The sequence below is a fragment of the Hypanus sabinus genome, chromosome 7 (genome assembly GCF_030144855.1).
Source record: "Hypanus sabinus isolate sHypSab1 chromosome 7, sHypSab1.hap1, whole genome shotgun sequence".
Lineage (NCBI taxonomy): Eukaryota > Metazoa > Chordata > Chondrichthyes > Myliobatiformes > Dasyatidae > Hypanus > Hypanus sabinus.
In genome coordinates, this window is record NC_082712.1 from 61916234 (window position 1) to 61932072 (window position 15839).

At 43.1% G+C, this 15839-nt stretch overlaps 1 protein-coding gene across 1 annotated transcript in view; it reads right to left on the reverse strand.

The window, feature by feature from the left end:
* The window catches only part of svep1 (sushi, von Willebrand factor type A, EGF and pentraxin domain containing 1), a 259210-nt gene that overhangs the window by 48922 nt on the left and 194449 nt on the right, over positions 1-15839 (reverse strand). Inside the window, exons 35-39 of the mRNA XM_059974816.1 lie at positions 14108-14299; positions 12839-13006; positions 10781-11453; positions 6211-9059; positions 1749-1977 (exon numbers count right to left, since the gene is read on the reverse strand). Coding sequence (XP_059830799.1) covers positions 1749-1977; positions 6211-9059; positions 10781-11453; positions 12839-13006; positions 14108-14299 — 4111 coding nt within the window. The remainder of the gene's footprint in view (positions 1-1748; positions 1978-6210; positions 9060-10780; positions 11454-12838; positions 13007-14107; positions 14300-15839) is intronic.

The window sequence follows — 15839 nt, forward strand, 5'->3', positions numbered from 1 at the left end:
CTGTGGGAGTGGGGTCTGTGTAACGTGATGTAATTGGTGGAAATGTACATAATTCACAACCACTGACATTGAGCTGGGGATTCACTTTAAGAGGCTGGTCTGACGTGATGATGTAATTACGTGAAGTTCAGTTACTGCGTTTTGTGTTCAGTGTTTAGAGAACAATAAATGAGTTGTTATGGTATACTTCAGATAAATATTATGTGGAGATCTGTGGCATATATGACTATATGATATATATGTACAATATCTGAAATACATCCTATAGAAATGTTTGTTTGATTATGAACTACAATAAAAAAATTACAATTTCTTAAAACATAAAATAACTCACTCTATTTTATTTGTGAAAACCTACATGGCCTTCAGTTTTTGCAGCTGCCTGTCACTATTCAGTTGAGACCATTGAAATTCATGAAAACTTGCTTCACAAAAGTCTGAGGAATGGCCGGGGGTTGGGAATCAAGAGCTGATTCCAGAGGCTGTTGAGCTCTATTCAACTTGTATCTCTGTACAGTCTGGAGGAGTCCTTTTGCTAACCCTAGGCTCATAGGTTTCTCCTCAACACCATTTTTTGGACTTTTACTGAAATCTACAACTATAGCTGTAAGAAACATAGGTTACATTATCTTTGCCTAGTTTTAAAATGGCACAGTACAGACAGGTAATGCACATCATGATCAGCTTCAGCTATTGGAATAAATGTTCAACTCAACTCCAAGCCCCTCAGCACCCCCTTGGTGCCGTCTTCCTGTGGGTCAGCAGATTCGGAAGCTGTGGGTTCAATTCCCACATTATAGTTTTGAGAACTGACACACCAGTGCAGTTCTGAATGAGTGCTTTACAATCAGTGCTTCTTCTGTCTATCAATAGAAAGATTAGATGAGGTTTGACCTCTAAAGTGATATAATTCCATGGTTCCATTCTAAACTAAAGCAAGTGAGTTCTAACTTCAGCCATTTCAGAGTGCAGCCTAAGTACAACTTCACTAATCCAGATCACTCCCTGTAGGTGATTGTGTACACCTACCGCCAGGCTTAAGAACAGCTTCTACCCTGCTGTTATGTTAAATAGATCCCTGGTATGGTAAATTGGACTCTTGACCTCATGATCTATATACCTTATTATGATCTTGTTTATTTGCACTGCACTTTCTCTGTATTTGTTACACTTTATTCTGCATTGTTATAGTTTTACCTTGTTCTACTTCAATGCACTGTGTAATGATCGGATCTGTATGAACACTACGCAAGACAGGTTTTTCACTGTATCTCAGTACATATGGCAATAATAAACTATTTTCAACTCCATTTCCATATTCACTGCTGGTCCTTCCACCACTATGACTGCACTTCAATGACGGAGCTTTCAATAACTGTAAACACTTCTTGAGTTCTTTGAGGCTCACTCCCTGAGGCTCTGCTGCACAAATTCAAATCTCTCCTTTCTTATCCATGTGAAAAGAATGAAGCCTTACCAATGCAATATCATAAACACACCAGAGTCACAAGGAACCTTCATCACACAAATACGTAGATCTTCTATGCCAGTAGTACATGATCCTCTTTCCACCCTGCTTTATTACAACCTTCTGCTCCTAGATAGATAGAGCACTCTTCACAAAGGTGCTGTTTTATAATTCTGCCCAACATGGTTTATTGCACGTGTTTACAAATGAGATATAGAGTGAATTGACTGCATTTCAACACAGGACTTGTTTGTAAACTAAACATTCTGAGTCCGTTTACCTGGCAAGTAGATTTGTTTGCGCCTGACAGTTGGTATCCTTCTTCACAGGAGATAATTATACTTTCATTGACAGTGAACAATGTTCCTGAAATAACAACATTTGGCCGAGCGTTGAATGGCAGGGTGCAGCTCTGAGGTTTGCATTCAATACTATGAGTGGACCAGGAGCCATCTTCCAAACACGTTTGAGAATCCGTCTCTGATCCCATGATGTATCCCTCCGAACACCTGCGGGAAAAGACCTGTCAGTTTCCCCAAGTCTTTCTTTAGTATTTGTAAACCAAGATGTGCTTTGACTCCCTGATTTTATTTCTGAGCTTGATTTCACACATAGCATTACTACAGGAAAATACTGTTGTCTCTGTTACACAAAGTCTTGGGTTCAAACACAAACCTTAAAGACAAAAACCTGGGCTGACATGTAGAGAGCTGCTACCGTCGTAGAAAAGCATTGCAAATGAGACATTAAGGCCTGCCTTGTTGGTAGCATTAAAAGGTCCTTAAGTAGAGTAATGGTAAATTTATGACTTTATTAGTTTCCTGTATCTAGACCAGGTGAGAAAGAGTTACTCAATGTAATCCAAACTTCTAGCGCCTGGTCTGTAAGCCTGCAGGTCCTATCTTCTCAGATACAGCTCCAGGCACATTTTAAGTATTATGAGAGGTCCTCATCTGCCTCAGTAAGTGGCATTTAGCCCTTTAGTGTCTCTAGCATTTAATGAGATGTGTGGCTTAATTCTGTATACTCTCATATTGCTCATTTCTCCTAATACCTTAACAAAAATATGTAGTTAAAATTAACAACTGATTCTTTAATAACTGCTGCTGATAAACATAAACAGGAGAAAGTTTGCAGATACTGGAAACCCAAAGGAACACATACAAAATGCTGAAGGAACTCAGCAGGTCGGGCAGCATCAATGGAAATGAATAAACAATCGATGTTTAAGGCTGAGGCCCTTCATCAGGACTGAAATGGAAGAGGGAAGACGCCAGAAGAAAAAGGTTGGGGGAGAGGAAAGAGAATAGCTAGAAGGTGATAGGTGAAGCCAGGTGGGTGGGAAAGGTAAAGCACTGGAGAGGAAGGAATCTGATAGGAGAGGAGAGTGGACCGTAGGAGAAAGGGAAGGAGGTGGAGACCCAGGGGGAAGTGATAGGAAGGTGAATGATAGAGGAAAAAGGCTGGAGTGAGAAATAGAGGAAGTGGGGAGGGGGAGGGATTTTTTTTTCCTGAAGGAGAAATTGATGTTCATGCTATCAGGTTGGAATATAAGGTAGTGCTCCGCTACCTTGAGAAGACTATTTTAACAGTGAAAAAACAGTTTTCATTGAGATTAGAGACAGAATTGAATACATGTCAGATCTAACAGGGTTTGCCGGCCATTACGTCCTACAAGGCGGAACATAACATCATGAATGTCTGTAATGCTTCACTCCCAGATTAGCTCAATGCCTTTCATGCACGCTTTGAAAAGGAGAATATAACTACACCTATGTGAATCTCTGCAGCATCTGGTGACCCTGTGACCTATGTCTTGGAAGCCAACATCAGCATATTTTTAAAGAGGGTGTGGTGTCAGGCTCTGATGGTGTACCTGTACCTGGTAGGGCTCTGAAAGCCTGTGCCAACCAACTGGTAGGAGTGTTCAAGGACATTTCAATCTCTCACTGTTGTAGTCTGAGGTTCCCATCTGTTTCAAAAAGGGCAATGGTCATACAAGTGTCCAAGAAGAGCAGGGTGAGCTGCCTCAACGACTAGCAGACAGTGACATTCACATCTACAATAATGAAGTGCTTTGAGAGATAGATCATGGTTAGAATCAACACTTTACCAAGCAGAGATCTGTACCCGTTGCAATTTGCCTATCACCACAATAGGTCTACAGTGGATGCAATCCCCTTGACTCTCCACTTGGCCTCGGATCACCTGGAGAATAGCAATATCAATGTCAGGCTGCTGTGTATTGATTACAACTCAGCATTCAATAAAATCGTACCCTCTGTTCTAAGCAACAAGCTCAAAAACCCGGGCCCCTGTACCTCTCTCTGCAACTGGATCTTTGAATTTGTCACTGGAAGATCCCAAACTTTGCGGATCAGAAATAACACCTCCTTGCTGACAATCAGCACTGCATCAGCTCAGGGATGTGTGCTTAGCCCACTGCTCTACTCTCTACACCCATGACTGTGTGGCTCAGCATGACTCCAATACCATCTATAAACTTGCCAACGACACAACTAATGTTGACAGAATTTCAGATGCTACAAGGAGCCATATAGGAGTGAGCTAGATCAGCTGGTTGAGTTGTGTGGCAGCAAAAATCTTGCACTCAGCATCATTAGGACTAGTGAATTGATTGTGGTTTTCAGGAAGGGGAAGTCAAGGCTTTGCACACTGCTCCTCATTTGGGGATCTGTGGTGAAAAGTATGGGAAGTTTGAAATTCCTGGGTGTCAACATCTCTGAAGATCCATCCTCGGCCCAACATATTAATTGCAAAGATGCAATTACAGAGAAGGCAATGACAGCAGCTATATTTCATTAGGAGTTTGAGGAGACTTGATATGCCACCAAAGACATTTGCAAATTTCTACAGATGCACTATCTATTATGGAGCACCACTGCACAGGAATAGAAAAAGCTGCAGAAAGTTATGAAGTCTGCCTATTCATGGGCAGTCCCTTACATCCAGGACACGTTCAAAAGGTGATATCTTAAAAAGGAGGCATCTATAAGGACCTTCATCATCCAGGACACACTCTCTTCTCATTGCTATCATCAAAGAGGAGGTAAAGGAATCTGAAGACACACACTCAATGTTTCAAGAACAGCTTCTTCCCCTCCACCATCAGATTTCTGAATGGACAATGAACCCATGCACACTACTCATTTATTTCCTCTCTTTTTGCCTTACTTATTTCATATATATACTTACTGTAATTCATAGTTTATTATTATGTATTGTAATGTAATGTTATGTGATTAGGAAAGAGGAGTTAGAATGCACAGTAATTTTGGGAAAGACTGAAGGGAAGAAAGCAAGAGGAAAGTAAAGACAAATGATGATGGAGACAGCAGCCAGAGAACTGGAAATAAGTACCAGTGAATTGATCCACTTGACCTGAAACAGGAGTGTGTGGGCCATGGCAGTCAAAGCTCAGACTGGGCATGGCACCTGATGATGATGATTGTAATGCACCACTGCCACAAAACAACAAATTTCATAACATTTGCCAGTGATATTAAACTTGATTCTGATATGTCTCTGAATGCCATTGAATGTCAAGGATAGGTAGATAGACTTTCTTGTTGGTAGTAACACATTGCCTGGCACTTATGTTACAAAGATGATACTTGTCACCTATCAGCCTGTACCTGATTGTTGTCCAAGTCCTGATGCATGAGGGCATGGATGAAGTTTGATGACATTTGCTGAAATAAGAAAAAATTAAATTTGCTTCCTTTGTAGAAATAAAAGCAGAAAATGCTGGAAATACCCATCAGGTCAAGCAGCAGAACAGTTAACTTTTCAGATGAAAGATCCTTCATCAGAACTGAGGGATTTGATGACCTGAAATGTTAACTGTTTCTCTTTCCATGGATGATGAGTATTTTCCAGCATTTTCCATTTTTATTTCAGATTTCCAGCATCTGCAGACTATTTTGATTTTGAGTTTCTGAGCTGCATATGGAACTGAAGACTGCACGATCATCAGTGATCAGCTTCTGACCTTAGGAGCTACATAGCCTCTTAAACATTCTGACCTTAGGTCAGTAGCCCTGGAGGTCACAGCTTTTCAAGTAAGCATCTATAACTTCTTCAGTATGATGATGCTATCTTTCTCTATTGTCCTTTCAGTGAGTTCCACCTCAAAAGGTGAAAAGATTTTTCCTTATCTCCCTCCTGAGTCTTCTGTCAATCTACTTTAAGCTCATGTCCTTTTTGGCATTTGGTTCCATTTTAAGGAAAATGGTTTCTTCCTATTTACTTTGTCTTCTCTCATAATTTTACATATCTTGCTTACATCCTGGAAGACCAAAGGTGTTTGACTGGTGCACACACATGTTGGCTTAGCTTGGCCCCAGGTTCTGCTGGCTTAGCAGGTTAGAGGTGGGAGTCTCCAAAGTCAATGTAAGGATCTCTGACACTATGTTGAAGAGGAGCAGAGGAGCTGTAAGTTCCTGGTAGTGTCCTGGTCACCACCTGGTCAGGCGGCTAGTGAGAACCTGCTACAGCCAAACAGACTCTGTTACCAAGCTTCTTCTATTTTGACAATGCTTACAATTCAATAGTCTGTAAAAGACTTTTAAGTTTCAAAAAGTGTCCAAGAAGCCCATTTTTTAATATATTGGACAGAAGCAACCTTTAAATGTGGACCAAACCAGATACAATAACGGACACTTGTACTTGATATATAAGGATATTATTTATAAATAACTTGGAGTGAACATTGTGCTAACCTGTAATGAATTCTGCTCCCGAATGTATATTGGTCACCTACAACAGTTGCGTGCTGCACTGGCGGAGGTGGCCCGCAGACCACTGGCCCGCAGGTTGGATACGGCTGACTCCATTTGCCTCTGTCTGTGCAGAACACTTCAGCCTTCCCCTTCATGATGTAGCCAGGAAAACAGTTGTAGGCTATGGCGTTCTCAGGCAAGGAGCTGCTCCCGTTAAAGAAGGCATTGTGTATTAATGGAGGTGCACCGCATGAAATTCGGCCACAGTAGGGAAGGCTTGAATTCCACCTCCCCCCAGATTCACACAGAACTTGAGAAGAGCCCAGTAACTTAAAACCCTCCATGCACTGGAAGGTTATTAGGTTTCCACAACTGAAATCTTGATCGGTGGTAAACCCATTGTGGATGTTCGGATATGGACAGCTACAGGGTTCACATTTTGGAACATTGTCACTCCATGACCCGTTCCGTAGACAATACCTGACTGAGATCCCTATCAGTCCGTACCCACGAAAGCATATGTACTTCACCGAGTCCCCAAAGCTAAAGCTAGACCCATTGATTAATCCGTGGGAGATGTCTTCCGGAGGACCACAGTTGACTGGGCTGCATTGCGGTACCACATCACTCCAACTCCCATCTCCCTGACACACAAGACTTGGTGCACCAACCAGTAAATAACCATCCACACACTGGAATTGTACTTCCTTCCTATAGGTAAATTCACTTCCTGTGATATAGCCATTCGGCAAGCCAGTGAGTGGCGGGCATGCTGCCAATAGGCATTGTGGCGTCTCCCCACTCCAGCTGCCATTGGCAAGGCAGGTACGAATCAGATCCCCTTTAATTAGGTAGCCATTGTTGCAACTGTAACTTGCCAGGCTCTGGAAGGTGTAATTCAATCCAGTCACATTGCCGTTGTCAGGACTGGGAGGTAGACCACAGGACACTGGGACACACTGTGGTACTTCTCCACTCCATTCCCCGTTGCTCTGGCAAGTCCTCTGAACGGGCCCAACCAGCTCAAACCCAGGGTCGCAGTCGTAAGCTATCACGCTGGTGTAGGTGTAGTTGGTGCCCTTCGCGACTCCGTTTTTGATTTGGCTGGGCGAGTCGCACGATACCGGCTGACAGGTAGGAGGCGTGCCATTCCATTCACTGTTTGAGGTGCAACGCCTGGTGTGTGAGCCAAGGAGCTCGTAGCCTCGATCACAGCTGTACTCTATCATGCTGCCAAGCAGGTTACTGGAAAACCTAACGTGACCATTTTCAGGTTTGACTGGCAGCTTGCACTCTATCAGAAGGCAGGCGGGTGCACTCCCATTCCACGTGCCATCTTCTTGGCATTCCAGAACATGGTACCCTATCAACTCGTAGCTGCTGTAACAGTAGTACTGAATCACAGTTCCACTCGTGAACCCGGACGTTTGGTGAAGGTCTACGCTTGGATTGTTCCACATTTGCTTATTGTCACTGGAGCTTAGGTGTGGGACTTGCTCCGAGATGGAAGCAGAGAAGCCTTTCTTTGGATCGAGGCCTGATGGGAGGAGATTGGTTGCGATATCAGAGCCACTTCTCTTTTCAGATCCTCCGTCCACGTCCCCGTCCTCATTCCGTATGCCCAAGTACCCTCCGAAATCAATGTGTGGGGGGAGGCCACAATCTACAGGCACGCAGTATGGTGAGGTGTTGGACCAGGAGGTTTCCTCACAGATGCGCATAGAGGTACCAATCAAATGGAACCCAGGAAAGCAGCTGTAGAAAATGAGAGCACCAAAGCTATAATCAGAGCCCTCGACAAAGCCATTCTCTATAAGCTGAGGCGGTTCACATTTGAAAAGCTTGCAAATAGGTGCTTCTGCGTCCCACTCACCTGTCTCCAAACAAGTCAGCTTTTCTTGGCCTTCCAGCTTAAAACCTGTGTTGCAAACGTATGTTATAGTTTCTCGGTGATATAATTTCTCAAAGATTGGTCTTCCATTTGTTATTTCCTGTGGTGTTGGACACTCAACTGGCTGGCAGACTGGCCGTCCGCCCAGCCACTCACCGTTCTCACCACAAGTAACGGTAGCATTTCCCCTTAAGTAGAAGCCTGGCTTGCAGGTGTACACAGCGTGGCTCAGATAGGTCAGGCCCTGGATGTCCACGATTCCATCTCGGATCAGTTCAGGCTGAGGGCATTCAATGGGCACACACTCCGGGGCAGCTTGGCCCCAGGTTCCATCAGCTTGGCAGCTCAGGAACGGTTGTCCCCGCAACACAAACCCATTGGTGCAAGTGTACTTGGCAACGCTTCCGAAGTGAAGGTCAGAAAACAAAGTGTCACCATACTGAACATCCGGAGGCTTCCCACACATGACAGGCTGGCAAACAGGGAATGAGTCGTTCCACTGCTGGGACGCCAGACACTTCAGACTCGCTGGCCCCTCCAGCGTATAGCCCTCTGCACACTCCAGCAGAATGGTTCCACTTGTGTTGGTCTTGTGGACCAGCAGATTGCTGTCCTGCCCGAGTGACCAGGGTTCAGGGCACCTCAGTGGCATGCATTGTGGGCGCCCGCTTCTGTCCCACAGGCCGTCCTCCTGGCAGATCATTATCGCGTTCCCAGAGACCACGTAACCTTCCTCACATCTGAGCTCCACTCGTGAGTTGAGATCGAAATCAGACCCGATGAAGTGTCCGTGTTTGGGAGCTGGAGGTAGCCCACAGTTCACTTGGATGCACAAAGGGGGAGACTCACTGTGCCAGTGACGATTTCCTTCGCAGGTACGAATGGGACTCCCCACCAAACGAAAGCCATGATGACAGTAATAGCTGACTTCACTCTGAAACAGCGTGCCATTTTTAATCTGCAATTCAAGAAAACGTACAAAAAATTATCTTTCTAGCCATCACTTATGTTATCAGTCATGGATCAGTGGGCAACACATGCCTTTACATCCAAAAGTTGTGGGTTCAAGTCCCATTTCAGGGCTTGAGTGCAAAAATCAAGGCTCCAATGTCTAGTACTTCAACTGTTAGGCATGTGAGCCATTGAAGGAAGCACTAAACAGGAGCCTTATGATGATTTGAGAAAATTCCCAGGCAGATTTTGAAGAGCATTGGAAAAAGTTACCCACTGTCATGGACAATATATATCACTCACAGGGGGAAAAACATTATTATTAGCTCCATTGTTTACATTATAATGGTGAGTGCACTTTAATTGTACAACACTGGCTGACAAAGTTTTGGGCATTCTAAAAATAAATAGAAAACTTTATTTTTTCTTTTCTTCTAGTAGTACCTCGGACCATCGATTTTAACTATTGTTAAGAATATAAGAATTTACGGTATCTGCTTGTTGAATATCAATAGTTTCCATTAAGAATTTTGCACAAGTATTGTCCTTTGAACATTTCTTAACTCATGTGAAATGAGACTTGGGCACTACAGAAAATTAATTACTCTTTCATCCTCATTACATTTTACTTTTGTGCAATATATTGCTACATTGCATACATTATGAATACGCTATACTTTTTTCAACGTTGAGACTTAAAAAATAATCAGCACTGTGATTAACTGGGTTAAGGACAACATTCTGTTTTACCATCAGTTTTTGCTGTTAGTGGCTGCATTTAATTTGATTTGATTTGAAGCATTTCCTGATTTATGACTTTAGCTAGAAAGAGTACTTCACTGGCTGTAAAGTGATATCTGAGAGTTCCTGACGCTCCGTTAAAATACACGTTCTGAAAAAGCGAAAGGCAGGGAAAACAAAGAGGTTTCTTGCTGATTTGTACACTGATGTTACAAGGGATAGAAGTTCGTCCTGTTGAGCAGTTGCATGTGTGATATCTTTCAGAAATGAAGTTCAACATGCATACGTTACATTTACATGTACAAGGATAATCCTCTATTATCTGTGAATGACCTGGGTGACAAAAAACTATTATATCCACAGATTTAAGATAACTGATCAAGTTAACAGCCAATGTTTCTTGTCTGTACTTATACCAATCTATCAATGTTAAAGTATTTTCAAAATTCTTATCAGGGAGGACTAGTTATGTATTTAAGTTAGCTTCAAGGCTTTTGCAACGTGAATATATTCCCAAATTCTAAAAGCACACCCTTTGCTCTTCTATGTTTCAGTGAATGCAGCAACAGTTGATGTAATTTTGCCTCATATTTCAAGATCTGTCCCAGGTCTACAGTGCTAGTTAGGGCAAAGAGCATCACATGTAGATCTCAAGTGAGCATTGACTATGTCTCTCCTCCCCAGGTAAAGTCACCTCCAACCCAAGTCCTAATGAGGTCAAAGTCTACTTAGCTCCTGAGATCTAATATTAAAGGATCAGTATCTATTAAGTTTTGGAATTTTTCTAAAGCTTAATGCCACAGATACTGGAAATAGAAAGAAGTGGAAATGCGTAAGAGATCAGGCAACATCTATGAAGCTAAGTAGAATCGCAAAAATTAACCTGTTCTCTGTATATGCTATAGTTTCCACTACTTCCTATTTTTAACCCTTGGTTATTTGTATGGTTTCCCCAAATGAGAGAATACTTATGACATTAAAACTCACTTCGACACGTCCATTGGTGAGAGAAGGGGGTTTTCCACATGAGACAGGCTGGCAGCTGGGTAGCTGGCCACTCCATTCTCCATCTGCCTGGCACACCCGCTTCTTGTGGCCTTTGACGTAAAAGCCCTTGTTGCAGCTGTAGGCCACAATGGCGCCGAAGCTGTAGTTGGTCCCACTCACGTGGCCTCGCTCAATGACTGGCGGCTCTGCGCAGCGCACGGGGATGCACTGCACACTAAATGGAGAGGGTTCCCACAGGCCACCACGGACACATTCGATGGTGGTGGTGGTGTTCAGCATGAAGCCTTCCTCACACTTGTACGTGATCTGCGAGCCAGCTGGGAACTTCACTTTGTCGATGGTCTCCAGAATCGCATGTGGTGCTAATGGTGGTTTCTTGCAGAAGTCTGCCACACAGTGTGGCACGGCTTTGCCTTCCGGTGGGGTCCATGCTCCGGAAGCGTCGCAGACCAGCTGCGAGTTGCCCGAGATGCTATACCCATCTGTGCAGTAGTAGATGGCAATGTCTCCGAAGAGCTGGTGGCCTGTCTCAGGAAACGCATGATCAATGTCCGGAGCTGGGCCACATGACAGGGGGACACACTGCATTGTGCTGTGGCTCCACATTCCACTGGCCAGGCACTGCTTTGTCTCCACACCGAGCAATATGTAGCTACGGCAAAAAAAAGACAATCAGAGAGAAGATTAAGTCAGACATTAGAGCAAGCGATTTACATACTTCAGTGGGCATTGCTTTATATTGATGGCATTAATTCAGAGCAGGGTGCCACCTTCAGAACAGTTTCTAAAAGTCCCATTGTGGTAAACAATGTATACCTGTCTGGACATGCCCCTCTGCTGACTGCTCCTGTGGCTCCTCCCACAGACCCCTGTATAAAGGCGATTGGGGCACTGCTCCTCCCTCAGTCTCCGAGATGTCGTGCTCCCTTTTGCTGCTAATAAAAGCCTATCATTCTCTTCCTGTCTCCGAGAGTTATTGATGGTGCATCACCCACAAACACTGGAATCTTCAACTGCAAGGTGCTTTGAACAACATTGTCAGATCGCTCTGTCTCAGGTCTCAGACAGATTGCAAACTCTCACAATTGCCAGCACCTGACTTTGCGGCTGCTACCTGGGCAGCCTCATGTAACAAGCCAATTGATGCACCATTTGATACACTACAGACAGCACTCTGGAGAGCAAACTGCTTAAAGATCATGGAGCAATAACAGCTGGAGCTCACAGATCATCACAAAAATCTGGAACTTGATCTGCCTGCTCCTGAGCCCAGGAAGCTGAGGACAACTATGAGTTGGAACTTCACTGGCAAAATAGGATAACATGTTCTAAAGGCCACAGATCTCAGTCAGGGTGAAGAAGGCAGCCTGAGTGATGTTTCGGTAAATAGTGTAGTTTCAGAACTAAGTTAGTAAAAGCAAAACTCCTGTTTTTCAGAGCAGAGAGACTGTAAATTACATTGGAGGTGAATCTGATTGTGCTCATGTGATTGTTGACAACATCTGGGGAATTTTATGCTAGAGGAAGTTTTAAAATCCTCTTGGAAGCTCGGGGGTCACTGCCTGGGAGACTTGGAGATGGGTTCAAACTGCTCTTCTGTGCATTAGGACTATTTTCACACCAATCCAGCTTTTTACCCCAGGAATTTATACACCTATGTAAAACAGAAACCTCATTATAGTTATAGTATCATCTATGGTTCAGTGTTTATGAACTTTTGTTTCTGAGGTCTTCAGACGCTCTGTAAATGCAAACCACTCCTTCCAATGCTTATTTAGATAAGCAGCAATTTGAAAGTTATTCATGATAATATCCTAACTATCTTTCAGGAAGAATCAGTGTACTTACTCACTAGGAATTAAAAATACTTCTGTTCTCTCATGAAATGTGGGCATCACTGCCAATGCTGTCTATCCCAGAGTACCAAAGTGGAAGCTTGATTGGCTGAATGGTCATCTGTTCCTATGCAGCTAGTTGCTAGTCCTTCTGATACAGATTTTCTTAAATAAAATATATAGAAAAAGATATTGGTCCTACCCTTCTTTGCAGCTGTAGGAAATGATGCTTCCAAAGGTGAATTTGTCTCCAACAACATTGGCATTGGGAAGTGATGGAGGGGGCCCACAGGATATGACCTCGCATACTGGTGGGGTGTCATTCCATTGGCCAGTGCTGTTGCAGATTAAAGTATCTGGTCCATTGAGCCTTTAGTGATTCAAAAAGCAGGTAATAACATAATACATCAGTTCCCCAAATATTTCTGAAACATGCGAAACTGTAGCCTCTTTAGAAGATAATAAGCTATCTCCAATGGCACTGGGGCACCAAACGACATTTGACCAGGACCACAAAGGACATATGACAAGAAGATTTTAAGAAGGTGGTTAAAAACATGAAGCTGCTCATAAAGGGAATTCCCAAGCTTCAGGCCTGCAGAACGAAAGGAAGAGCTGCCAATAACCGATCAATGAAAACTACAAGTAATTCTGAGATTGAGGAGAAATGAAGGATTGGAACAAAAGGGATTTGAGAAACCAGAAAGAGACTGAAAATCCAGGTGGAGAATTTTTTAAATTGAGGCACTACCAGACTAGGAGACAATACAGGTCAGCAAACAGAATCACAAAGAAATGCATCTGGAAGCCCCACTGATGCCTTTGAGATGGCTGAAAACCAATGGAGAAACAAGGATAAAGTGCTCCAGGAACTCAGCGGGTCAAGCAGCATCTATGCAAAGGAAATAAACAGTCAACCTTTCAGACCGAGACCATTCATCAGGACTGGAAAGGAGGCAGAAGAAGTTCAGAACAAGTACAAGAAAAGCTGTATTTTTAATCACATTTAGCATGCTAAAAACATCTCAAAGCATTCCACAGGTCGATTTATACACAAAATTTGATATCAAGCCATACAAAAGTAAAATTCAACATGTGTTAGAAATCTGAAATAAAAACAGAAGTTGCTAGTGATGCTCAGTGGCACAAAGTGGTGATCAAAGTGTGGTCTATTCTGCTCTTCATTTGCTCTGCCAAAATGATGAATATTTCCAACACTTTCTGTTTTTATTTCTGGTGATATTAGAGAGGTAACCAAATGCTGGGACAAAGTGTTGAGTTTTCAGGAGTACCAATAAAATGGAAGAAGCAGGTGTTCTGGAAGGAAGGAATTCCACAGCTTATGACAGAGTGAGCAACGGCTGACAGATAATAAGCGAGAGCCAAGAACTGACTTTGAGATATTGGAGGAAGTTAAATTCTCTGGTGATAATGAGCAATGTTATAGATTATTATTTATGGGCTGACTTACTGATATCCGCTGTTGCAGATGTATGTAACGGTGGAGCGGTATGTGATCCCATTCATGACATTTCTACCGTTGTCTGTATCCTGAGGAGTAGGGCACATCAGAGGCTCACAAGTAGGTGTTTCATGACTCCAACTACCATTAGCTAAACAAGAGGTTTCTGCTGCTCCAGACAACACGTATCCCTTATCGCAACTATAAAAAGCGAGAAAAGTAGTATTTAATCTTTTGGTAGGAAAGAAAAGAAAAAGACATTTTTGGTAAGTATTATATAAAATGGCATAGAACTGTAAAACTCAAAAGATCTTTATGCTATTACTTATCTCCTGTATAAGATTACAGGAGATATCCTGTATCCTAACCCTCATCTATCTAACTAGATCCCTCTTAAATGCATATGTCCTAGTGGTTTGCAAGTGAGGTCATGGTTGCAAATTCAACATTCTCATAACGTTTGCAAGTGAGATAATGGTTCTAAGACCAAAGGTAAAGTTAACATGTCTTGGCAAACAAGAGTGGACTTCCACATATTATAAATGGCAAATTCCGGTGAGTACAGACCCAGAGCTATCAAACGTTCCTCAAATGATAACCCTTTCATTCCTGGAATCATCCCTGTGAACTTCCTCTGAACCCTCTCCAATGCCAGCACATCTTTTCTTCAATGAGGAACCCAAAAGTGTTCACAATACTCAAGGTGAGGCCTCAGCAGTATCTTATAAAGCCTTAGCAGCACACTCTTGCTCTTGTATTGTAGACCTTTTGAAATGAATGCTAACATTGCATTTGCCTTCCTCACTAACTCCGCCTGTACGTTAACATTTAGGGTGTTGTGCACAAAGACTCACAAGTCCCTTTGCATCTCAGATTTTTGGATTTTCTCTCTATTTAGAAAAAAAATTATCTGCACATTTATTTCTTCTACTAAAGTGCATGACCATGCATTTTCCAACATTGTATTTCATTGGCCACTCTCTTGCCCATTCTCCTAATCTGTCTAAGTCCTTCTGCAGCCTACCTGTCACTTCATCACTACCTGCCCCTCCACCAATCTTCATATCATCTGCAAATGTGGCAACAAAGCCATCTATTCCATTATCTAAATTATTGATATATAGCATAAAAAGAAGTGGTCCCAACAGTGGTCACTGGCTGCCAACTGGAAAAAGATCCTTTTATTCCCATTTGCAGCCCTCTGCCCATCAACCAAAGCTCTAACCATGCCAGTAGCTCTCCTGTAATACCATGAACTTGGTAAGCAGCCTGACATGTGTCTTGTGCAGCTGAATCCTGGACTTCCTGTCATATCACCCGCAGGTTGTAAGAGTGAGCTCCAACTCTGACTCTCAATACAGGAGCCCCTCAGGGCTGCGTACTGAGTCCCCTCCTTTACTCCTTGTATACCCATGACTGTATCGCCATCAACAGCTCCAATCTGCTAATTAAATTTGCTAATGACACTACATTGATTGGCCTTATCTCAAACAATAACAAGATGGCCTACAGGGAAGAAGTCATCTCTCTGACACAGTGGCATCAAGAAAACAACCTCTCCCTCAATGTCACAAAAACAAAGGAGCTGGTTGTGGATTACAGGAGGAATGGAGACAGGCTAACCCCTATCGACATCAATGGATCTGGATTGAGTGGGTAAATAGCTTCAAGTTCCTCGGCATCCACATCACCGAGGACCTCACATGGTCTGTACACACCAGCTGTGTGGTGAAAAAGGTAC